At 37.4% G+C, this 27243-nt stretch overlaps 1 protein-coding gene across 6 annotated transcripts in view; it reads right to left on the reverse strand.

Moving 5' to 3' along the window:
• The window catches only part of Braf (B-Raf proto-oncogene, serine/threonine kinase), a 179850-nt gene extending 157868 nt beyond the window's left edge, over positions 1-21982 (reverse strand). For 2 of the 6 annotated variants that reach the window (XR_009225866.1, XM_058575752.1), the window contains exon 1: positions 21821-21982. Coding sequence is in view for 5 of the 6 variants with exons in the window: in XM_058575752.1 (XP_058431735.1) it covers positions 21821-21946 (126 nt within the window). In the remaining variant the exon portion in view is untranslated. The remainder of the gene's footprint in view (positions 1-21820) is intronic. The other 4 variants (XM_058575751.1, XM_058575750.1, XM_058575754.1 and 1 more) reach the window with 3 other exon arrangements.
• Between the last annotated feature and the right edge of the window lie 5261 nt (positions 21983-27243).

Below are 27243 nucleotides of genomic sequence, written 5' to 3' on the forward strand. Positions count from 1 at the left end.
AAGTATAGGGTTTGCTGACTTTGTGGTGTCAGTGAGACATTCACATAAAAATGCCCAAGAGACAACTGGAAACACAGGACTGACAATATAGCTCAGAAAGCAGTTCAACTGTTCAAAGAACAGATTCTATGGAGCAATAAGAAGTGGAAGATTGTCAAACAGTTAGAATATGAATAAGCACTGAGAGTAAACAGTAAGTATGAGGAGGCAAAAGCAAAAGCTCAAAGCAGTAGCAATCGGGGAAGGTTTTTGGATGTGGGGGGGTGACCTTGACATGGTCAAAGCAATGTCCTGAAGAGTGTGTGTGTGTTAAAAAATGAGGAGTGGAAATACATGACAGAAAGAAGAGATAGACTGTTCTATAATGTTCCAGAAAACTGAACTGGGATGATGATAGAAATTAAAGGAAGCTGTATCAGAGCTCCATATTAGGAGATATCCTTATTAACAGTAAAAATATTTAACAAAGGAATGAGTTGCCTTACTATTAAGGACACTCAACTGAATGCTTAAGCATTTATGAGTCCTAGAGAAGAAATTTTGTTCTATTTGAGAGTTGAGACTGTTCTATTTGATATTAAATTCTGATCATCCTCATATTAAGCAGTAACTCCCATTCCTCCCTCTCTCCTAGCTTCTGGCAACTTCTATTCAACTTTCTGTGTGTGTGTGTGTGTGTGTGTGTGTGTGTTTAACTATGCTAGGGATTGAACCAGGGCCTCACACATGCTAGATAAGTAAACTTTTACCACAGAACTACACCCCAAACATTCCACTTTTTGTATCTAGAATTTGCCTATTCTGGATAACTGATTACATGGAAATCATTCTTTTATGTCTGACTTATTTCCCTTACTATGTTTTCAAAGTTTATCCACGTCACAACACATATCAGAACTTCATTCCTTTTTATGGCTGAATAATATTCCATTAAACATATATACTACATTTTGTTATCTATTGATGGACAAGGGTTGTTTTCTACTTTTGGCTACTGTAAATAATGTTTCAATGAATATTAGTTTATAACTATCAGCTCAAGTCTCTGTTTCCAATTCTTTGGGGGCAACTAATACAAAATTGTTGGATTGTAGGACAATTCTATGTTTAGGGTTTGAGAAACGACCAAACTGTTTTTCACAGCAGTAGCATGGGGGTTCCAATTTTTCCAGATCTTCGCTAACACTTATTTTCCTTTTTCTATTTTTATCATAGTCATCCTTGTGTGAAGTGCCAGCTCACCATGGTCTTGAATTGCATCTCCCTAATGATTATAAAATACAGAGTTTTTGTTGGAGAAAATGAAAAAATTTGGGGTATAAATATTGGTGATGATTATACATCATTTGAAATATATTCAAGGCCACTGAATTATACACATATGAATGGTTAAAATGATAAAAATCATGTTATAAACATTTTACCACAATTTTTAAAATCAAGAAAAAATTATGGCTAGGGATAAAGCTCAGTGGTAGAACACTTGCAAAGCATGAACAAGGCCCTAGGCTTTATCCCTAGCACCACAAAAACAAACAAGTAAACAACAACCCATTAAAAGCCAACTGTGGTGCACACAACTATAATCCCAGAGACTTGGCAGGCTGAAGCAGGAGGATCAAAAGTTCAGGGCCAGCCTCAGCAACTTAGCAAGACCCTCAGCCATTTAGTGACAGCTTGTCTCAAAATAAAAAATAAAATCTGGCTGGGGATATGATAGGCTCAGTAGTAAAATGCTCCTAGGTTCAGCCCCAGCACAAGAAAAAAAAAATTAAATGATTCCCTAAGCCAATAAAATTTTATTATTCAGATTTCAGTATAGAAAAGGAAATAAAAATATCAGTTTAGATATTTCAACTAGAAAAACATTTAATATAAGAACTAAGATACTTATAAGTTGTTCAAAATAATGGAACAACTGAGAATCAGAAGTCAGTCACTGAACTGAGATAAAGGATACTCTGAGAGCCAGAGGTTCAAAAGCTGAGGCCGCTGCTAATACTATTGGCTTTTTATTCCCATGAAGCTGGTAGTGAACACTGGAATGATTAGTCTAGCTACCTCTATTGCATCTAACAGATCTTACAACCATACCAACCAGTCAAAACAGCAGTAAAAAGAAAGCTGCCTTCTGTAACTTCCCAATTGTAAGAATGCATCTGACTTAGAAAACACCCTAAGTTGTGCCCGCACCCAGATGTAAGAAAATTTAGGAAATGCAGTACATTTTGTTGTTTTTAAGATGTTAGAGGATGGAAAATGTGAAAATTGAGGTACACTTTGTACAATAGCATTCATAGAGCATTTTATTTTAGAAACAGAAACAAATAGTGGTGCATTTCAGAATAAATGACATCTTAAATTTAGCTTTCTTATCTCTCTATATAAAAACAGAATTTTCTCATATAATCTTCAAAAAGCTTTATTATTTGCATTTAATCTATCCAGAATTTGTAAACCTTATGAAGTAAGAGTCTATTCTTTCTCAGGTTTCCAGGATCATTCAAATAAAAAGGCATTCTCTAATTATCAGCATATATTCATCAATTATCAAAGTAATCCATGCACATAGATCATATTCTATTCCATTGTCCAACTATAACCAGACTATACTATACTCATGACAATGTCTTGTTTACTATACTTTGAAATGTTTAATAATTGATTAAGTTCTCCTACCTTATTCTTCTTTGAGTGTACTGGATGTTTCAGGCCCTTTATTTATCTTCCACAGAATTTTAGAATTAGATTTTCTACAAAATAAAAAAACCAACCCTGTGCCCAACATTACCCTATTAAAAATCTGACTAGGGCTGAGGTTGTGGCTCAGTGATAAGAGCACTTATCACACTTAGTGTGAGGCACTGGGTTCAATCCTCAGCACCACATAAATAAATAAATAGTTAGATAAATAAATAAAATAAAGGTATTGTGTCACTACAACTAAAAACTAAATATTAAAAAATATTTGACTGTGGGCTGGAGCTGGAACTCAGCGGCACAGCACCTGTCTAGTATGTATGAGGCACTGGATTTGGTCCTCAGCACCAGATAAAAATAAACAAATAAAATAAAGGAATTCTGTCCATCTACAACTACCAAAAACAAACAAAACAAAACAACAAAAAAAACCCCATTTGACTGGGATTATATAAATCCATTGGGAAGAGAACTAATATCTATACATTACAGAATCTATCAATGACATGGCATGTGGCACCAATCACTAAGTCTTTAATAATTTATTTCAATGGAAATGAGGACAACCACTCCATTCACAATATCTTCAAAAAATACTTGGGAATCAACCTAACAAAAGAGGTGAAAGACTTATACAATGAAAACTACAGAACCCTAAAGAGAGAAATAGAAGAAGATCTTAGAAGATGGAAAAATATACCCTGTTCATGGATAGGCAGAACTAACATCATCAAAATGGCGATATTACCAAAAGTTCTCTATAGGTTTAATGCGATGCCAATCAAAATCCCAATGGCATTTCTTGTAGAAATAGAGAAAGCAATCATGAAATTCATATGGAAAAATAAAAGACCCAGAATAGCAAAAACAATGCTAAGCAGGAAGTGTGAATCAGGCGGTATAGCGATACCAGACTTCATACTATACTACAGAGCAATAGTAACAAAAACAGCATGGTACTGGTACCAAAACAGGCGGGTGGACCAATGGTACAGAATAGAGGACACAGAAACCAATCCACAAAACTACAACTACCTTATATTTGATAAAGGGGCTAAAAGCATGCAATGGAGGAAGGATAGCATCTTCAACAAATGGTGCTGGGAAAACTGGAAATCCATATGCAACAAATGAAACTGAATCCCTTTCTCTCGCCATGCACAAAAGTTAATTCAAAATGGATCAAAGAGCTTGATATCAAATCAGAGACACGCCGTCTGATAGAAGAAAAAGTTGGCTACGATCTACATACTGTGGGGTCGGGCTCCAAATTCCTCAATAGGACACCCATAGCACAAAAGTTAATAACTAGAATCAACAAATGGGACTTACTCAAACTAAAAAGTTTTTTCTCAGCAAAAGATACAATAAGAGAGGTAAATAGAGAGCCTGCATCCTGGGAACAAATCTTTACTCCTCACACTTCAGATAGAGCCCTAATATCCAGAGTATACAAAGAACTCAAAAAATTAGACAATAAGAGAACAAACAACCCAATCAACAAATGGGCCAAGGACCTGAACAGACACTTCTCAGAGGAGGACATACAATCAATCAACAAGTACATGAAAAAATGCTCACCATCTCTAGCAGTCAGAGAAATGCAAATCAAAACCACCCTAAGATACCATCTCACTCCAGCTAGATTGGCAGCCATTATGAAGTCAAACAACAACAAGTGCTGGCGAGGATGTGGGGAAAAGGGTACACTTGTACATTGCTGGTGGGACTACAAATTGGTGCAGCCAATTTGGAAAGCAGTATGGAGATTTCTTGGAAAGCTGGGAATGGAGCCACCATTTGACCCAGCTATTCCCCTTCTCGGTCTATTCCCTAAAGACCTAAAAAGAGCATGCTACAGGGACACTGCTACATCGATGTTCATAGCAGCACAATTCACAATAGCTAGACTGTGGAACCAACCTAGATGCCCTTCAATGGATGAATGGATAAAAAAAATGTGGCATTTATACACAATGGAGTATTACTCTGCATTAAAAAATGACAAAATCATAGAATTTACAGGGAAATGGATGGCATTAGAGCAGATTATGCTAAGTGAAGCTAGCCAATCCCTAAAAAACACATGCCAAATGTCTTCTTTGATATAAGGAGAGTAACTAAGAACAGAGTAGGGTCGAAGAGCATGAGAAGAAGATTAACATTAAACAGGGATGAGAGGTGGGAGGGAAAGGGAGAGAGAAGGGAAAATGCATGGAAATGGAAGGAGACCCTCAGAGTTATACAAAAGTACATACAAGAGGAAGTGAGGGGAAGGGGAAAAACAATATAAGGGGAACAAACGAATGTCAGTAGAGGGGGCAGAGAGAGAAGAGGGGAGAAGAGGGGAGGGGAGGGGAGGGGAGGGGAGGGGAGGGGGGATAGTAGAGGATAGGAAAGGCAGCAGAATACAACAGACACTAGTATGGCAATATGTAAATCAATGGATGTGTAACTGATGTGATTCTGCAATCTGTATATGGGGTAAAAATGGGAGCTCATAACCCACTTGAATCAAATTGTGAAATATGATATATCAAGAACTATGTAATGTTTTGAACAGCCAACAATAAAAAATTTAAAAAAAAATAATAATTTATTTCAATAGGCTTTAAGAAGTCTTCAGCCATATTAGAGATTTATTTCTGGGCACATCTTTTTTTATGCTATTGTCAGTGATTATGATTTTTCCTTTCTATTTATTGCCAGTATACAGTAATAAAGTTATCTTTGAATTTATTAACATTTGTATATTTTCTAAATACATGGTCTGTAGTCCATGAATGGTTTCATTTCTTCTTTTCCAATTCTTATTTTTTTAAATTTCTTTTTCTTGGCTTAGTAGTTACATTGGACAACACATCTCTCTCTCCTAGACAACATAAAGTTCTCAATACTTCAAGTGTCATAGTCTAATTAAGGCCTGACCAATATTTTACAGTTAATGTTTATTTCAGAACATCCTCATATTTGTCACTCTCTGCTCTTTATACTCTTTTGCATTTCAGACCTTTATTTTAAATCTTTAACTAAAAAGTACTAAAGTATACTTCAGAATTTTCTTTCAATTGATAATTATTTTCTTCGAGAATGTATGATTTCTTTATTTTTTAATTTGTTTTAATTAGTTATACATGACAGTAGAATGCATTTATGCATTTGATATATCATACGTAGATGGGATATAATTCTCATTTTTCTGAGTGAACATGTTGTAGAATCATATTGGTCATGCAGTCACACATATATATAAAATAAAGTCTGATTCATTCTACTATCCTTCCTGTCCCCACATTCCCTTCCCTCCCCCTTCCATCACTTCCCTCTTCCTAATCTAAGGTAATGCTATTCTTCTCTAGTGCCCCCTGCCTCATTGTGAATTAGCGTCCACATATTAGAGAAAACATTCGGCCTTTGGTTTTGTGGGGAGAATGTATGATTTTTTGATTAAAAAGTTGGCTGTCAGTCTATAGATGCTCCTTTGAAGGGAATCTTTGTTTCTGGCAGCTTTTAAGATTTTTCTCCTTCTATTAGTATTTGTGTATTTTACTATGATTTGTCTGGGTGCAGATGCACTTTTTAAATGTTTTATTTGTTCTTTTTAGTTATATGACATAGAATGTATTTTGACATATTATACATACATGGAGTATAGCTTCCCATTTTTGTGACTGTACATGATGTGGAGTTATACTGGTTATGTATTCATATATGAACACAGGAAAGGTATGTCTGATTTATTCTACGGTCTTTCCCATTTCCATTCCCCTTCCTTCCCCCTACTCCCCTGTCCAATTCCTCCAATTCTGTGAACCTCTAACTCCCTGGCCCCTATTGTGAGTCAGCATCCCTATATCAGAGAGAACATTTTAGCCTTTGGTGTTTGGGGATTGGCTTATTTCACTTAGCATGATGGTCTCCAGTTCCATCCATTTACTGGCAAATGCCATAATTTCATTCTTCTTTATGGCTAATATTCCATTGTGTATATACACTACATTTTCTTTATCCATTCATCTGTTGAAGGACACCTCGGTTGGTTACATAGCTTAGCTTCTGTTAATTGAGCTGTATAAACATTGGTGTGGCCATGTCACTATAGTATTATGATTTTAAGTCCTTTGGGTATAAATTGTGGAGTGGGATAACTGGGTCAAATAGTGGTTCTATTCCATGTTTTCTAAGGAAACTCCATATTGCTTTCCAGAGTGGTTGTATCAATTTGCAGTTCCAACAATGTACTTCTTAAATCTATCAGTTGGTCTTTTATTAGATCAAGAAAATTTTCAGTGTGATATCTCTTTTCATATATTATCCCTGTACTATTCTCTTTCTCCCCTCCCATCTTTCCCAAGCTCTGCTTAAATAATGTCAGGTCTAACTCTGTCTTCCATGTCTCTTAAACTCTCTTCAATATTTTATAGTTTTCTGACTCTCAGGGTTGTATTCTGGTAAGCTTCTTCTGCCTTATCTTCTAGGCAACCAATTCTTCCTTCAGCTAAGTATAATCTGTTAATTCTTTCTTTTAGGTATATTTGGTATGCAGTATTTTCATTTCTGGGATTTACATTTTTTCCCTAAATCCAAGAAGTCACTCTTTATAATCTCTTTTTCCCTGCTCGTCTTCAATTCTTTAAACATAACAGCAATTGTTTTAAATTCATCTGATGTTTATAATATCTGAGGATTTTGTGGATCTATTTCTGCTCCGCTGTTTCTTATTCATACTGCCATCTGAATGCATGCTTGGTTACTTTCTATTTTAAAGAAGCTTACTTTTAAATACATAAAGAAAACTGCATGAATTATACTGCTCTAGTAATTCTACAGATATATAACATGTATTCTAATTACACATAATTTTGCTTGTTATTTCTTTTTACTATGCTTGCTTATTTGTGACAACATACTATTCGCTGTTAACTACTATTCATAGTAACTCCTTGAGAATAAAATGCCTTTCTCCACAAATGATTTGCATTTCCTTCTGCCAGGCCTTGGGAATACCATTAGTCTGAAACTAGGAATCACAACAAATGGCTTGAGGGTTGATGGACCACTCACATAGCAAACCTGGGCTGCAAATCAGTGTGAGGGCTAAAACTGTCCTCAAAATTTGAAAGATTTGTTTTTCTTACTTTGTTTTCTTTCCTTGCTCCATTCAACCTTCCCTTTGATCCCTGAGGTACAAGAGTGAACAGATAGTTTAGTTCTGCTTTGCTGATAACCTAATGATTATCCTTGGGGTTCCATCTAACAATGAGATTGTTCTTTCCGACTCTGACTGTAGATAAATGTTAGGCCTTGACTTCTATCCTCTCCACTCTGTAAAATCTACTGAACCCAGGTCCAAACATGTATACACTAGCAACTACCCTTAGGGCAAAAGTCATTTCATCCTTCACTTATTTCTTTGGTTCCTGTTTATTCCTAGAATTTGGCCTTGCAGCTCCCTCTTCAAGCTGTTTTTAAAAAAAGATTTTTTGGTTAGTTGTATTCATCAAAAAGGTTAATCATAATAATCCAGTCTACCATTTCAGAGAACAAAAACTGATTTCCCTTTTTATAACTATTTTGCAATAATTCCTTTAACTGTCCTAAATGAAATTAGGAGATCATCTTTCTAAGTGCAATTTTAAAAGCTTACTACCTATTAATACCAATATGATTAATAATTATATGAAAGAAATAATTTATAGTAAATATTTCAAAATATATAAATAATTATAATAAACAGTATAATAAGTTGTTTGCGCAATATTATACATAGAATCACTATGACTATGAGTTACAACTTCAGACTCAAGTGAAGATATTTGAGTCACAAACACTGTACAAGCAGTGCTGCCATAAATTACATTTTTTTTTTTTTTTAAATTTTTAGGCTGGGGTTGTAGCTTGGTGGTAGAGTGCTGCCTCGCATGTGTGAGGCACTGGGTTTGATGGAAGGAAGGAAGGAAGGAAGATTTTTATTTGTTCTTTTTTAGTTATACACGACAGTCTAATGTATTTTGACATATTATGCATACATGAAGTGTTAACTTCCCATTCTGTGGTTGTACATGATGTGGAGCTATACTGGGGGGTATATTCATATATGAACATAATGTAATGTCCAATTCATTCTACTATCTTTCCCATTCCCACCCCCCTCTCTTCATTACCTTCTGTCTAATCCAAAGTACTTCTATATTGCATCACCCCACCCACTGTGTGTTAGCATCTAACAGAACATTCAGCTTTTGGTTTTGGGGGATTGGTTTATTTCACTTAGCGTGATACTCTCCAATTGCCAGGGTCCTGCCCTAGTGGGGTCCAGGGACTCCAGTTCCATCTATTTACAGGGAAAAGCCATAATTTCATTCTTCTTTATGGCTAAGTACTATTCCATTGCATATATACACCACATTTTCTTTATCCATTCATCTATTGAAGGGTACCTAGGTTGGTTCCATATCTTAGCTATCGTGAATTGAGCCATATGAACATTGTTGTGGCGGTGTCACTATAGTATGCTGATTTTAAGTTCTTTAGGCATATATCGAGGAGCAGGATAACAGGGTCAAATGGTGGTTCCATTCCAGGTTTTCTGAGAAATCGCCATATTGCTTTCCAGAGTGGTTGCACCAGCAATTAATGAGGGTACCTTTTTCCCCACATCCTCTAAAGTGATGAAGAACTCTGATAAAGTTCTGAAAGAAAAAAACTTTAATCTTTCTCCAACATATGTACCAACCAAATTCCTAAAACTTTTAGTGTGCTCTAACAAAGCCTTATACATAAAAGTTAAATTTTTAAGCTCATATCATAATTACTTTTTTCACTTACATCACTGAAATCCAGCAAGTTATGTAGTTAGTCGGAATAATTCTTTTTTAAAGGGTGATTTATTGGTTTTCCCTGTGCGCAACGTAACTGTCAGCTCCATCAGTTCCATGCACCCTTTAGTAGAATCCACACCATGCATTTTGCTTTGGGAGTGGGAACTGTGCTCTGAAGAGTTCAATATGTGTAAGCCAGGTCCCAAGGTAGTTGGAATAATTTTTAAATCTGCAGAATGTACTGAGAATTGTGGGATGGCTGACTTCCCCTTCTCCAATCTTGGTAACAAAACACCTCAAAGAATTTTATCCAATTGCATCCAATAGAAAGTGCACATTTTTTTTCAGCTTATCAGTCTGCTCTATCATCCAGTCCCATCTAATTTAGTCAAATTTTACATCATAGAATTTGCTACTATAATCAGATTGTTATGTTCCTTAACCAAAACTACTATATGTATTTGTAACTCTAATTCTTTGTAAATATGATTCCCACTGTCTATTCCATTCTTTTTCCTGTCTTCTACCTGCCTAGGTTAAACACTATTTTATATCAAGACCCCATTAGCTCAAAATAGCCTTTTATTTATGAACTTCTATAGCATTTAGTAATTCTCCATCTTAATCATAAGCTACCATATTCATGCCTTGTCACCTCAATTAAGAGTGTTATCTGCTATGGGTGCAGTGGTGCATGCCTGTAATCCCAGCAGTTCAGGAGGAACGCCAGTTCAACGTCAGCCTCAGTAACTTAGTGAGGCCCTAAGCAACTTAGCAAGACCCTGTCTTAAATAAAATATAAAAAGGACTGGAGATGTGGCTTAGTGGTTAAGTGCCCCGGGTTCAATTCCTGGCACCAAAAAAAAAAAAAAAAAAAAAAAAAGTGTTATCTTTGGGGTTTGAGGTGCTCTCAGTGTACAGCACATACCTAGTATGTATGAAGCCCTGGGTTTGATCTCTAGCATCACACACACACACACACACACACACATTCTCTCTATTTCTCTCTCTCTCTCTCTCTCTCTCTCACACACACACACACACACACAGTTATCTTCTAAAAGCCCTTTTCCACTCTCAAATGAAATCAAGTGTAATTCCAGTATATAAGTTTATGAAGTAGAACGTTTACCTGAAGCAGAAACCTCACAAACTAGGCCTGGCCCATGAGCTGCTTCTTCAGCACTCCCCAGCCCTCAGATAATCTTTGAAATAACCTTATACTATGCGATTTTTCAGTCCTTCTCCTTTAAGGGAAGAAAACTCCTTAACTTTACAGGAATGAAGAACTTAGTGCTACATAAGTCAATGTAATTCTGAAAACAAACTGAAAAATATTTAAGTGGCACTAAGTCCTGTGTTAAGCAATGACAAATTAAATATGAATCTCATATAACTCTCAACTTTAAAAGGGTAGAGAAACTGGGTATTGTGTATCTACAGTCTCAGCTACTCAGGAGGTTGAGACAGAACTGCTCAAGTCCAGGAGCTCTAGACCAGCCTGGGCTACAAAGATCCTTTTATCTTTTAAAATAAATAATAAAGTAAATAAAAGTCTAGAGCTGCACAGATCAAGGTGATCACTAGCTACATGTGACCATTTAATTAAAATTTAAAAATAATTAAAATTGAGTTCTCAATCCTATTGGGCAAATTCTGAGTGCAAAATAATCACAAACATATATGGCTACTGCCTTTTCCCACTGGACAGCAAAGAACATTTCCACCAAAGTATGACTGAACAGTACTTACTGGTAAAGAGGAAACTAATACCAACAAAAAACTTGAATACAAAATGGTGAATAAAATGATATATGTAAACTTTGGGATACTATAAAAGCAGAGGACAAACTAGGTCTTAGAGGTTATGAAGGCCTTCTACAATAAATGGTAGGTGAGGTTAAATTTGAAAGGTTTGGAGGACTAGGACAAGGGAATCTATATTTCAGGCAGTAGAAAAAGCATGGGCTAAGACAAGTTAAATTTGAAGATTAAAAAAAGTAACAGCAATTACTGTACTGTACAGAGCAAAAGTCAGACTGCAGTGAAGATGCTTTTCTACAAAGACAAAATAATAAATACCCAATTCAGAAAGAATGAAGGAAAATTTTTAAAAAGAAAAATAAGTTATCGGATCTCTCCAAATTTGGCTTAAATTCATGGCAGGACAATGGCAGATGCTTCATGGAGAAGTAATAATTCATGTTCTATTTCCCAAAGATGTTTGAGTCAAAATGAGAATGACTCATACCAAGTGTTAAACTGCCTTGACAAGTTACATTTAACTCTGATCTGAGGACCTACACCAAAAAGTCAGGAGATCCACAATGCTGTTCAGACATTTCATAACTTAATATTGCCTATCAGTTTTACCGCTTGTCCCTACTCCATTCACTCTCACATGCTGCTAAAAAACTTTAACACATTCATTTCTCTCTTTAAAACACAGTATTTCCAAACTCTTCTTCCAGGCTGATAACCTCTTACTTCATTAAGGACAAAAAGAAAAGAAAAAACACCAAAGCAACTGCAAGAGACCACATCAGACTAGGATCATCACATCTCCTGACCTGGAAGAACTTGCTATCATATACTTTGCCTTATCTCCTATGATCATAAAGTCACTCTTCTACTTGTACACTAAATTGTTTTCTCTCTTACCTCTTCAGAGGCACTGCTTCAGCAATTCTCTCCTTCTCAAAATCACTGGTGTTTTACTGTCTTATGGTTTATTTATTTTTATGTGGTGCTGAGGTTCAAACCCAGGGCCTCACATGTGCTAGGCAAGCACTCCACCACTGATCCACAACACCAGCCCCTTACTATTTTTAATTATAATTATATCACTATGCTTTCAGAGAACTTCAGATAGGGAACAAAATAAAATTCAGAGTAGTCCTTACATTCCTATTCTAGAGCCAATGAATGTGTTTATTTCCTCTTAGGTTGTACATGATCACCTCTAACACTGATCATCTGTACAGTCTTTGTAATTGTAGTGAATCTAAATTTTGGGGGGTAGAAGATACTTTTGAGAATCTAAAGAAAGTCATAGATTCTCCCCTTCCCAACGTTCAGTAACACATGAAATTTAAAAATCAAATTTCAAATCTCTAAAAAATCCTCTGAGCTAGATTTACCTTATTTGAAGACTTAACTATAAAGCTACAGTAATCAAGATAATGTGGTATCAGCCTAAGAATAGACAGAAAGATCCGTAAAACTGAGTAGAATCTAAAGTAAACAAACATAAGCAACTGACTTCAATAAAGGTACAAAGATAATTACATAGAAAAGGTGAGTGTTTTCAAAAAATGTGAAACATCTGTACATCCTTACATGAAAGAATGAATGCCAGGATCCCATGGACCCCAAAATTGGAGGATGCTCAAGTACTTTACATACAATGTTGTGGTAAATATGCACAAAACTTGTGCACATCCTCCTACTCCTATAAATCATCTGTAGATTACATATAATACGTAGTACAAAGTAAATGTTATAGAAATAGTTGTTATACTATATTGTTTAGGGAACAATGACAAGAAAAAAATCTATACTAATTCAGTATAGACCCAATTCATTTAAAAAAAAATTTTCCCCTAGTGCTAGGGACTAAACCCAGGGCTTCACACATGCTAGGCAAGAGCTCTACCACTTAAGAACTACACCCCCGGCCCTTTTCGAATATTTGTGATTCTTGTTCAACTGAATTTACAGATGCAACAGGGCCAGCTACATACAAAAATTAACTCCAAGTGGTTCATAGACATAAGTGTAAAAGGTATAAATTTATAAGAAAATACAGAAGACTTTCATGACTCTGATCTGAGGACCTACACCAAAAAGTCAGGAGATCCACAATGCTTTTCAGACATTTCATAACTTAATATTGCCTATCAGTTTTACCGCTTGTCCCTACTCCATTCACTCTCACATGCTGCTAAAAAACTGAGTAGAATCTAAAGTAAACAAACATAAGCAACTGACTTCAATAAAGGTACAAAGATAATTACATAGAAAAGGTGAGTGTTTTCAAAAAATGTGAAACATCTGTACATGACTCATGAACTATAAAAGAGAGAATTCATTAATTGATCTCATCAAAAAATAAAACTATGTCTTAGAATGTGGCTCAGTGACACAGCTTATCTAGCAAGCATAAAGCTCCGGCTTTAATCCTCAACACTTTAAGGAAAAATAAAGAGCTGGGCATGGTGGCACATGCCTATAATCCCAGCAGCTCAGGAGGCTGAGACAGGAGGATTATGAGTTCAAAGCCAGCCTCAGCAACAGTGAGGCACTAAGCAACTCAGTGAGACCCTTACTCTAAATAAAATAGAAAAAATTGAGATGGGGATGGGTTTGGTGGTTGAGTACCCCCAAATTCAATCCCTGGTACAAAAAAAAAAAAAAAAGAAAGAAAGAAAGAAAAAGAAAGGGAAGAAAAGAAAAAGAAATAAAACTTCTGGTCATAAAGAGACACTTAGGAAAACAAAACAGATCAGTGAAGGAGATATGTGCGAAACATACCAAGACTTACATCTTGATATAAATAGTACCTTACAGCTCTCCACAGTAAGAAAATGAATATTAAATAAAAAGATTTAAACAGATACTTCACCAATGAAAACACAGATTGTAAATAAGTACATAAACAGATGTCTAATTCACTTACAAAAATACAAATTAAAATCACAATGAGCCACTACTACATTCCTAATAAAATGGCTAAAAGACTAACTATTCCAAGTGTTGCCAAGGATAAGAGAATAACACTCTTGTTCATTGTGGGTGGCAATTTCTTATGAAGTTAAACACACGACCCATCAATCCCACTTCTAAGAGAAATGAAAACCTGAATCCAAATGTTTAGAGGAAGAGGGATGGGAGGAAAAGGGACAGGGCAGGGGATTTGCAAGGATGGTGGAATGTGATAGACATCATTACCCAAAGTACATGTATGAAGACATGAATTGGTGTGAAAATACTTACAAACAGGTATGAAAAATTGTTCCATATGTGTAATAAGAATTGTGATGCATTCCGCTGTCACGTATTTAAAAAATAAAACCAATTAAAAAAAATACTTTATTCCCCCCCCAAAAAAAAAGAAAAAGCAAAAAGAAAGAAACTAATTTCTGATACTGTAACATAGATGAGTCTCAAAAGTATCATACCAAGTGAAAAAATCCAAAATACACAAAATTACATAGTATATTATTCCATTTATGACTTTCTGGAAAAGGCAAAACTAGAGATCACATCCACATAGGTGTTTGCCAGGGACAGAAAGTGGGAAATGAGATGAATGGAAAGAGGAAATAGGAAACATTCTGGGATGATAAAAATATTCTGTATTTTTGACTGTGCGAAAGTTACATGGTTATACATAACTTTATCAAAATACAAACCTGTACATTTAAAATGGTAAATTATGTGTAAACTATATACTCAAAATCTAATTTTTAAAAAAGGAGTTATGAACTTTCTATAGGCCTCTAAATCATCTCTTAATTTCAGAATCTCAAATATGATAGTTTCTCTGGCTGAGACCTCTGGTATCAGAAAACTTCAGTTCTTGAACTAAATCCGGCCCATGACCTGTTTTTATTTAGTCCACAAATTAAGAATGGTTTTTACAATTTCAAGTGGTTGAAATAAAATTAAGACTATTTCGTGGGACTTTGTGCTTGGTGGCATATGCCTCTAATCAGGAGGCTGACGCAGGAGGGTTGCAAGTTTGAAGCCAGCCCCTGCAATTTATCGAGAACCTGTTATCAAAATTTTAAAAAGGTAAAAAAAAAATTAAAAAGCTGGGGATGTGACTCAGTGGCAAAGTGCCTCTGGGTTCAACCTGCCAAAGGAGGTGGGGGGAAGACTTTCATATTTCTGTGTCCTTAAATAAATTTTACTGGAACACAGTCAAGCTCGTTCATTTTTATACTGACTATTAGCTGTTTTTGAGCTACAATAACACTGTTGAAAGGTTGTGACAGAAACCTTATGACCCATAATGCTCTTCAGAAAGTGTGTTGACCCCTGGGTTAGACACAAGTTGATTATGACACTTGAGAAGATTCATACCAATCCAAACCTCTCCTTTATACACAGTAGCTCTATCATTTTTATAGCCATAAAACCTTTTTTCAAGGAAACCAACTCATAAAGTAGATAAATGAAGAACTTCAATAATTAAAGTACAGAGACATTAAACACAGCACTGGGGTAAGCTCTAAAGAAGGTTTCTGAATCCCCACAACAGGGTTTTGCAAATTGCCTGTTGCAATTTGGTTGTCAATCTAATAACTGATTTTATGACTAGCATTTTCAAAAAGAAAAAAAAAAAGATGAATAGTATAGAAAATCAATGTCTTATATCTGATAGGGTTTCATTAACTCTTTTACTAAGTATCTGAGTACCTATGTGCCAGGTACTGTTACAGAAGGTGAGGATAAAAAAAGGTAAAAACATACAAATCTATGTCACTTGTGTATATACTGGGGCAATTTAAAATGCTTTTTTCTTACAGAAGTAGAGTGTCTTTAAAAATTATCCTCTGGATAATCTGAAAACCACCATCCTATGATACATTTGTCCCCAAAGTGCTGTCAATAACTAGCTACATATTAAGAATGAAAATAATCTTTCATTTGAAGTTACAGAGCTTCCAGAAGATACAAAGTTAATAGAGTTCAAAGCAATTTTTATATTCTGTATCAAAGGCATTCCCAAGGCTCAGAAAGGAATGTAAAGTTACAAGGCATCAATTTCCCTCTTATGCACAGTCTTGATATAGGAAGGAAAAATAATAATAGTTTGTTGGTTTTTTTTTTAAAGCCCAAGAGAAAATGGAACCAAAATAATCTCAGAGGGTAGAGGGGTGAAAAAAAAAAATAATTGCTTAATGTTAGTCTAGAGGCAGTATTCAGAGTTGCTTCTGACTATCACACTAATTACGTACAATAGTAAATTAGGTTAGTAGCCCAAAGAGACTGAAAAATAAAAACTACCTCCAAAAACATAGCATTGCCTTCATAAAATATTTAAGAAAGGAATGGAACAAATGAAGCTTTTGTTTTTATTAACAAAGTTATTTCTAACACTACAATTAAGAAAGCCCTACTTAACTTTAAAAGACAGTAAAGCTCCCAAACAGGCCCACCTACTTTGAAATCAAAAGATCTACATTTCTAATTATGACTTTACAGAATAACCAATATAGGTGAAATAAAGAGAATTAGAAAACTACAAAATAATTTAACTCCTGAGAAAGAAAACCTAGTAAGATACCAAAGGGGGGGGGGGTGTCTTGTCTTAATGACAATTTGAGGCAAAAATATTGGAAAATTAGGATATTATGACAAAATGGTCAATAAATTCTCAGTTACATTAAATATTCAAGGTGTCAAAATAAAATACATTTTATCAGTTCTGAAGGAAAAAATTATGATTAGATAAAAAAGGAAAAGAAAGAACACCAAGTAGTTGTCTCATTTTACAAGGTAGGCACAGATCTTAGAAAATGCCAAAAAATGGCCAGGCACAGTGGGGAGTGCCTGTAATCCCAGCACTTGGAAGGCTGAGGCAGGAGGATCACAAGTTCAAAGCCAGCCTCAGCAATTTAGTGAGGCTCTAAAGCAACTCAGTGATACCCTGTCTCTAAATAAATGGGCTGGGAATGTGGCTCTGTGGTTGATGCCCCTGGGTTCAATCTCTGATACCAAGGGGGCAGAGGAGGGAGGGAGGGAGGGAGGGAGGAAGGAAGGAAGGAAGAAAAGAACAAATTAATGGAGGGAGGGAAGGAGGGAGGATGCAGCTTCCTCATCACTCACAGATAAAGGTTCTATTAGTTAGATCTGCTTCCTATTCATCCTAATCAGGAAAGTAGGGGTCAGAAAAACATGAAAAGTCAGAATGCTCTAGCTTGTTATCCTAATATAATTTTTCTAGCTATTGTCCAAATACAATCAAATCAAATTTGTGTTCAGGTTTACTACATTCAAGTATTCAAGTATCCAGTCCAATACTCTTTTCTCATGTCTTTACTGACAATAAATATTAGTGACCAATATCAGATAATTTCCTAAATAAAAGGGGTGAGCAGATGCATAAAGGAGTTCATTAAGGTGAGGAGAAAGAAAAGTGTACCGAAAGGGAATACAGAAATACCAAAGACAGCTGTTGCATAGTTTTCTGCCTAAAGGAAACCTTTGACTATATCTAGACAAATATTAACATTAATTGCCAAAACTGCACATGCATCATCTACCTTAGTGGGAATACCACTCCTACCTTAGTGGGAATACTACTTTTCAGGGATATGATGCAATCTAACCCCTGGTTCACAAACACTACATTCAATTTGGACCTCATTATAAGGGAGATCCCATCCCAGAATATTCCCTAGTTACTGCATTATCATAATTACATAGCTTAACCAAAATTGTCCATAAGATATCTTGAAAACAAGAAAAAACAACTGCAATTGTAATCTAAATATAAGATTATAATAAACTGCCTTCTACCGAAACACAGCACAAGAGGTGCAGGGTAATATCCTAGTATCACATATTTTTTATATTCAATGTATTTATTGTGCCTTATTTTCATATTATACCATATACCACATAATTATTGAAAGCAACATCGCATTGGGGATGTAGTTCAGTCATAAAGTGATTGCCTAGCATGCATAAGGCCCCGGGTTCAACCCCCAGTCCCACCAAAATAATAATAATAATAATAATAAATTATTCATGAGACAGGTACAAGGGCTCTGTAATTTATCAAGACAATCAAATTCAACAGGAAAAAACAGAGGCTTCAAAAACAGCCTGAAAGACACATCAAAGAAAAATGAATGATCAAAAGTAAACATTTAATGCCCCAAGTATAAACACATTCATTTAACAAACATTAAATAAGTTCCTGTCTAATATTCTAATTTAAGCCCCTACAAAGTTATAAAAATACAAGACATGAAATCTGTTAATTCCTCAAAGTAATTTTAAATACTAAAATCTACATTCTATATCTAAGATGTTTGAATTTAAAAAATTTAAAATAAACTACTATCCAAAAAAGCTGATTAGCTAAATCATACCCTAATGATACATAAAAAGTTTTGCTATATTTTTAAGTTAAAAAGAATTACAAAGTGGGTATGGCACACACTGGTAACTTCAGCTACTTAGGAGGTTGAGGCATAAGGATCCAAACTACAAGGCCAACCTGGGCAACTTAGAGACACCCTGGCCAAATAAATAAATAAATAAGAATAGGGACACTGTTCTGAGGTAGAGAGCTTTCCTAACATGCATGAGGCCCTGAGTTCAATCTCAGTACCAGGGGGAAAAAATTACAAAACCACGTAATACAAAAGTGTACTACAATAGCATAGAAAGAGGAGACAGAAACCAAAATGTTTATAGTAATTTTATCTTGGTGGTAAGATTATAGATGACTTTTTTTTTCCTTTTTCCTTTTTGTATTTACACTTCTGATTTTTCAATATGAATGTGCTTTCCCTCTGTAATTAGAATTTATTTACCACAGGTGAAATTTCCCTCTTGACAAACTTCTTTTTAAAAGCTTATATTTTAATGTCAGGTAAGATAAATTTTCAGAATGTAATATGCTGTTACACAGAAGCACAATTTTTCATGTCTTTCCATGTCCTTGACAATTATATGATATTCTTTTTAGTACAATATAAGAAAGACAGTTTAATTAAAAGATCATTGTAAATGTCAATTTCTACTGAATATCAACTTCAAATTAAAATTATATCTTGAAAGAATTTTGTTTTCTGTAATATTGATATCTACACTCAAAAGAGGTAGACTTTTTATCATTTATTACCACCCCCCAAGATAAATACCTTTATTATTAGCTCTTAAAAAAACATTGAGGATAAACTATTCATCACTAAACACTGAAATCCAGGTGGAGGGAGTCAGTGGAAAACATCTGTATTTTACTAAATAAAATTAAAGAATGCACTTACAGTTTCAGAAGATGAAAACATGTTTTCCAACTGCTGGCAATTTAAACTTAATTTCATCTAGCCTAGAGGTTCTCAAGCACTGATATGTGGGAGTTGCTCAGGAAGTAAGCCAAATACAGAAAACCATAGCCCTAGTGCTCACCTAAGGCACTATCCAGCAGGTAGAATTCTGAACAGCCTGGTCCTTTCAAGTGAAATAGCGGGGCAGAAATTCGACTTAATAAAAGCCTTCTCTATAGAATTGCAAAGTGTCCCAATAATTCTGAAAGGAACTTCTCAATGTAAACAATGGTATATCAGAGAATTACAATTTCATAACTCCTACCCATTAATTCATCTGTTCTTCTCTGTAGTAGCCTTCAAACATCTATACAATTCAACAAAACCACACATGCACTGCAGAGTAAGTAAACCCCAAAGGCACCTGTGCCTGATAAAACAAAGGCATATCCGATTCCAGGAGAAAATAGACAGCAGATGTGACCCCTGTATTTATCCATTAAAAACAATGTATCCTAAAAATAAATTTCCATGTCAACCGAACAAAGATGTTTATAAATAAGAAGGAATGTGGAGGTGTGGGGAAGACAAGAGGAAGCTTCAGTAAGTTACGTACCCAAAGCCAGGAAACAAGACAGAATGAATGGTAAGAGGGCAAGGGAAACAGAATAAACTAGGAACTGGATGAAGGGAAGAGCTTTATCCTTGGAATCCAAGCAGTTGAGAGAAATGAATAGATATTAGTAGGAACTGATGTGAACAGAAAACTGGAAAGTGAAATGATTTTAAGTTAAGAAATAAGAAAAAAGGGGAAATTTAGACCAGACCAAGTGATGTACAGACCACATTTTGGGCACAGATGGAGATGGTATATAAAAGGATGGAAAACAATAAAAAAAAAAAAAAATTAGACTAATTTCCGAACTAAAGAGCATGAGGCAGGAGAAAGAAAATTGCAAAGAACAAGATGGAAAAATAAGTCACACTAACCAATAATAATATAGGTAGGATATATATTACATTACTAGTTATAAAGTATAATAGCGTATTGTTCTGTGTAGTAAGGTACCAAATTCTGAATATAGTGAAGTTCATGCAATAAAAACGTAAATTAAGTAACTTGACAAGGTGACAAAAGGCTTAATAGTGCAAAGACAGGAAAGAGGCAAAAACTGAAGAGAGGAGAAAGTGAGAGAGAAAAATAGGACGAAAAGGAGGACAACACAGAGAAATCAATCAAATTTACTTTAAAAAAGAATAAAGAGGTGTGGATGCACAGTGAGAGACTAGTCAAAAGGTGTCAGTAGGGTGAGGGTGCAAAGAGCCAAGAGAACCGGAGGGAATCTTGACAGCTTCAGGGTTCAGAAAGTGAGTAGCTTTAAAGTGTCCAGAAGGGTTCCTGAAGATAACAATAGATAAGGACGGAAAGGAACCCACGGAAAGGAGCGGCGGAGCGAAGCAGAGGGCCTCAAGAGGACCAGGGTTAAGAGAAGTGCAAAAATGCTCTTCAGTGGAAGCAGAGGTTAGGAGGATGGCAGGTCCGACAAATGGAAAATGTGCGGGGCGAGAGGCGAGGACGCGATGGGGGTTACCAGTCAGAGACAGAGCACTTGACAAATATTAGGGACGAGGGACCCGAGACCGGGACGAACAGGGCAGCAGAAACTGTGCGATCCGGGGGCGGGTAAGCGAAGACAAAATCCCAACTATCCGCCTGGGAGAACAGGTGAAAAGAAATCCCCCCAACAAGTACCGAAGTGGAAGGAGGGACAGCGGCCTGACGAGGGTGGGAGGGTGGTCAGGGAGAGGAGAGAGAGATGCGCCCCGTCACCCCGGACCCGGGAGTAATCCCACTCGGCGGTAACCCGGGCCGGGGTCCTGGCGGGTCGCACACCTACAGCCTCCACTTGGACGAAGCGGGCCCTTCCCCCCCCCCCATAATGAAAACCCCGAAGAGATGCAGGACTGACACCTCCGCCAGGCGTGACCTTCCCCGACCAGCCGAGCTTCGCCCCCTACTGACAGCCTCCTGCCGGTCCGCCGCGGCCCGAGCCCACAGCAGGGGTTGGGGCCAGGGGACCCCTCCCCGTGCCATTGTGTGTGTTTACGTAGCCAGGAGCCGCGTGACGGAGAAGGGCCGCGGGACGATGCCCACTCACCACCCAGCGGAGCCGTCGGGAGAGGGTGGCCCAGGGCTCTAGAGCCCCCGCCGCCGCCTCTCTCCCCCAAATAAACACCCGTCCGCCAGCGCGGAGACGCCGGGGGCTGCAGGGTGGCGCCAGCACTCACCTCCTCGGGAATGGCAGGATCCGCCGCCGAAGAGGCCGCAGCGCCGGCCTCCGGCTCCATGTCCCCGTTGAACAGAGCCTGGCCCTGCTCCGCGCCGGCGCCGCCGCCGCCGCTCAGCGCCGCCATCTTATAACCGAGAGCCGGGCCCGGGCGGCCGCCGCTGGGCGGGGAGGGGGAGGGAGGAGGAGGGCGGGAAGAGGCGGGGGCGGAGGCACGGGGGGCGCGGGGAGGGGCGGCCGGGGCGGCGCCGCCGGCGGGAGGGCGCCTGCACGGCCTCAGGTACCGGCCCGCGGCCCCGGGCGCAGCGGTGCCTGAGGGGATTGGGGGAAGGACGCGGGGTGGGGGGGCGGGTGAAGGGGGCGGAGACGACGAGAAGTCGCCGCGGCAACGGCGTCACCCGCGTGTCACGGTCGTGACGTCACCGAGAGTGCGTGACGTCACCGAGGAGCGCCTTCGGACCGTCGTCAGGAGGAGGGTTCCTTTCCCTCCAACCACCCAGGAGCTCACGCGTTTCCTCCGTTGCGCGGTTGCCATGGCGCCGGTTTCCTACTTTCCTCCCCTCTCGGCGGTACTCGGCCTGTTGTGTTCTGTGGGATTTACTAGAAGAGCAGGGGTGGTGTTGGAGAAGTTGAAATCCTGGAGGGAGGGAGGCGGGGAAGCCCGTACTACTAGTTATTTCCATTACAATGAAAGACTTGTAAAAGTCTTGTCCTAAAAATAAGACCTCAAAGCCCAAGGTTGAAACATTTAAGCAGAATTTCAGAAATTATATTTAGAAACTGCAAAATTGTCAGTATGGTATTCAAACCCTTTCCTTAAAGGATTGTTAAAGTGAATCCAAGTGGAACTCTAAAAGCTTTTTTATTTTTCATCGTTGAGAAAAGAATGTTTTCTTTTAGTGTATTATTCTTTTTCTGGAGCCATTCGTTTTAACAAATACCGTACGCTTTCCATATGCCCTGGGGCCCCTGCAAAGCACATAACATTCTAGACATCTGAAGCATCATAACTAATCACTTTGGGGTTGAAGAAAATCGTCCCAAATATTTTACATACTTCATGAATGGGATATTCCAAGGCATACTCTGTGCAAAATATATGTGAAAATAGTTGAGAGAGGAAAGATAAATTTTCTTTGACAAGCCCAATTACAGAATGGAATTAAAGAAACCCCCTTCATTGTTAACAATCCATTTAATCTAAAAGAAGGGGGGGGGGAATAATTAGAGAAGAAATTTTTTAGGGAAGGGAGATAAAAAGTGAGAAGTTACTGTTGGTGTGTGATTGCTAAAATAACATAATCATGAAGTCATGAAAGCTGGAGTGAATTCTGCCTTTTTGTGCTTTCCTTGAGGGGATGGGAGGGGGGTCACCAGTGACCTCCTATTTGTATTTAGGATGATTCAAGAGTTAGCTGTTTTACTGACTTCTGAAACCGGATCTCAGCCTATTTCATTGGGTCAACATGAACCTGGGAATTGATGCTTACTCTTAAGGAGTGTGTGTGTGTGTGTGTGTGTGTGTGTGTGAGAGAGAGAGAGAGAGAGAGAGAGAACTAACATTCCTCTACCTTGAAAATACTACCCATCAAATGAGCATGGTATGCTTTGTCAGCTTCATTGTACATTCTCTTCCAAGCAGGAAAGTTTCCTTAAACAACTAAATTTAAATCCAAATGTGCTCTGGCAAATATAGAGTAAATGATGATGATCACAGGAATGTGTCATCAAGCTATGCTAGTGTAGTGTGAAGGACCCTTCTTCTTTACCATAAGGACATACTTAAGAGCAGACTGAAAGAGTACCATTAGACATTCAGGGCACCCTTTCCCTTTGACTTTATCAAAAACAAATGGCAAGATTGTTTTTTGTTTTAATTTGTCTTATTTTTTAAAAAAAGAGCTCTTAAAATATTATATCATTATTATACTTCCTTATAATGTTAAAATTTCTAAGATGTCTCTATTGATTCCATTTTAAATGATAACCTTATGTATCAACCTATAGATCAGTTATCTTTCATGATTTCTTCTCCAGGAGATGAGCACTCACATCCATTTAATAATAATTCTTGTTAGTTTTGCCAGGCACAGTGGTGCATGCCTGTAGTCCCAGCAGGTAGGGAGGCTGAGACAGGAGGATTGCAAGTTCAAAGCCAGCCTCAGCAACATCGAGGTGCTAAGGAACTTAGTGAGACCCTATCTCAGAATAAAATACAAAATAGGGCTGGGGATGTGGCTCAATCCCCAGGACCAGAGTCCAGTCTCCAGGACCCAAATAATAATAATTCTTGTCAGTTTCATTTAATTCAATATTTTCTGACCTTGCCTTCAAATTCTGGATTTATCTTATTTTCTTAGGCCATTTCTACAGTATCCAGATGAGAAACAACAGAGAAGGCATAAACTCTAGAATTCAAAGATCAAGATTTTAATGTTAGCATGTTGGATCTTGACTATATAATCTCAAAATAGGTAGGCTTAAATTCCTGTTTGTTGTTTTGTTTTTAATCTCTAAAATGAGGATGATAATGCCAATCCAGCCTACCTAACTTTATCATTGTGAGCATCAAACATTATAGTTCTATCCTTTGCAAAGTGCAAAATTATCCTCTGAATGAGAGTTTAGACAAGGCATAGCAAAGATGGCTTATCTGTGCTCCATGATGTCTCAACTGAGAAAGATTCAATGCCTGGGGTGGCTTGGTGGCTGGAGACTACTTTGAGACACATTTATTAACATGGCTGGTAGTTGGAAACTGGGACTTAAGCTGGGGCTGTCAGCCATAATACCTAAACATACCCTCTTCATGATAGCTTCTTCCTAGCATGTCTGCCTCAGGGTTGTCAGACTTCTAAAAGGCAGCTAAAAACTTCAAATGCTAGTATTCCAGAAAACAGTGTGAAAGTTGTATTCATTTTCTGACCCAGCTTCCATCACTTTTGTTGCATTTTATTGGATACAAGTAAGTCACTAAGTTGGTTCAAATTCAAGGAGAGGGGATATAGATCCCATTTTTTTAGTCATTGATGGACCTTTATTTTATTTTATTTATTTATATGTGGTGCTGAGAATCAAACCCAGGCCCTCACACATGCTTGGCAAGTGCCTCACTCTACCACAGAGACACAACCCCAGCCTTAGATCCCACTTTTTTTTTGGGGGGGGGTACTGAGGATTGAAATCAGGGACACTTGACCATTGAGTCATGTCCCCAGCCCCATTTTGTGTTTTATTTAGAGTCAGGGTCTCACTGAGTTGCTTAGCACCTCGCTTTTGCTGAGGATAGCTTTGAACTCATGGTCCTCCTGTCTCAGCCTCCCAAGCACTATAATTACAGATGTGTGCCACCACACCTGGCTAGATCCCACCTTTGGATGGAAGAAGTGCCAAAGAATTTTCAGACATGTTTTAAAATCACCACAGGTCTTTTTAGAATAAGAAACTGGCTGCTCTGCAGAACAAACTACTCAACCTCCTCTCCCCACAAGGAGATTCTATACCCAATCAAATTCTCTACTCTTTATTACTTGGAATTACTAAGATATATCTCAGTATGCATATGAACAAGGCTTTACAGTCTTTTTTCAGTTTCTGGACACTCCACTGCATGCAAAAATAAACATAGTCCCTTTTCATTGGACACAGTCTGTCTACTCCTGGATACTTTCCCATAAATCCCAGTGCTGCCATGGGCAATGTTGACATGCTAAAACTTTCTATCCCAAACAGTGTTCCTGGAACCTGTAATAAGCCAAGCCAGATTGTAGTCTGATCAGAAACAGAGAACACTTCCCTTTTGTGGTATTGTGGGCCACATGGGCATCAAGTTAGTGTCATCTTGCATTCTAAGTTCTTACATACGTTTTAGTCAGCATGATGCTTTTAGGTTTTGCTCATAATCCCACTTTCCCCTAAAGTAGTTATATTTACAGAAAACTGGAGAAGAACTCTAGATAAGAAAAACAAGTCAGAAAGTCAGAACTGTTGCTCTAGTTGATGACTTAAATGCTGTTAAGAACATTGCTGCTATGTCTGACTCTCTCTACTTTGGAGATGAGTTCATTTCCAACCAGCATTTCTATCTTGAATTCTACATTCTAATAGACACTAGATAGGCCCACCAGTCGGCCAGACCTGCTCGACCAGGTCTGATCCATGTTGATATGGTCAATTACTGGGAAACAAGCATCCTCCCAAAGGCTTCTAGAGCTACAACCAGGTTCATTGATGTGTAACTGATCACAACTTAATATTTTCTTTGTGAATCAAGGTTACCATTATGATAACATCCCATGTTGTTTAATAGTAGAGAGTTATTCTCCAAAGCTATTTAGGTGTGAATAGAAAACAATCATAGAATTTATTCAGAACAACTTTCTTATTGAGAAACTCTTATAATTGCTTCTGTGGAATTCCAGATTCTGCCTAAATACTTTAACAATGGATATTGCAATAATATAGTACAGAGATGGATATTGTAATAATATAGTACATTCAACTGTCATCTCACATTTTCCAGATTTTCTAACTTTTTTCCCTTGGAAGACTTTTCTTCTACATTCATGAAATTTATTAGGATATTATATTCCTAACTTTTAATAAAGAATCTATATTTCGGAATGTTACTTTTTCTTACAACATATTGCTCATACTACTCTTGAGTATGTTAAGATAGAGTTTTATGAAATATCTTTTATGTACTTACTTTTTATTGTTAGTGTCTTTAAAGTTTGCTTTTTTTTTTTGGAAGGTGCAATAGACTATATACCATATGTTACCTTTTGGCAAAAATAGGGGGGAAACTATACGTAGTTTTAGAGAAGTAAACCCTCCCATCTGCAGCTTTCCCCCCTCTGGTTTTAGTTACCTGTGGTCACCCATGGTCTGAAAACTGTTAAAGGAAAATTACAGAAATAAACAACTTATAAGTTTTAAATTACATGCCATTGGTTAAAGTGATGAAATCCTGCACCATCTGACTCCATCCCACTGGAATGTGAATCATCCCTTTGCCCAGCCTATGCATGCCATATATGCTACCTGCCTGTTAGTCACTTGGTACCTATTGCAGTTATCAGATTAGCTGTCATAGTATTGCAGTGCTAGTGCTATAGTAACCCTTATTTTACTTAATAATGCCCCCAAAGCACAACAGTAGTAAGTCTGGCAAATTAGTTACACTGTATTATTATAATCATTCTATTTTATTATTCGTTTTTATTGTTCGTCTGCTCTGCCTAATTTGTAAATTAAACTTTATCACAGGTATCTATATTAAGAAAAAATAGAATATATGAAGTTTGGTAGTATCCACAATTTCAAATATTCACTGGGAGTCTTGAAACTTGTCCCTATGGATAATGGGAAAGTAAGTGTGTGTGTGTGTGTGTGTGTGTGTGTGTGTGTGTGTTTAATAGAATG

This window comes from Marmota monax, unplaced genomic scaffold, assembly GCF_021218885.2.
Source record: "Marmota monax isolate L192 unplaced genomic scaffold, Marmota_monax_Labrador192_F-V1.1 WCK01_AAM20220418_F8-fsc00122, whole genome shotgun sequence".
Lineage (NCBI taxonomy): Eukaryota > Metazoa > Chordata > Mammalia > Rodentia > Sciuridae > Marmota > Marmota monax.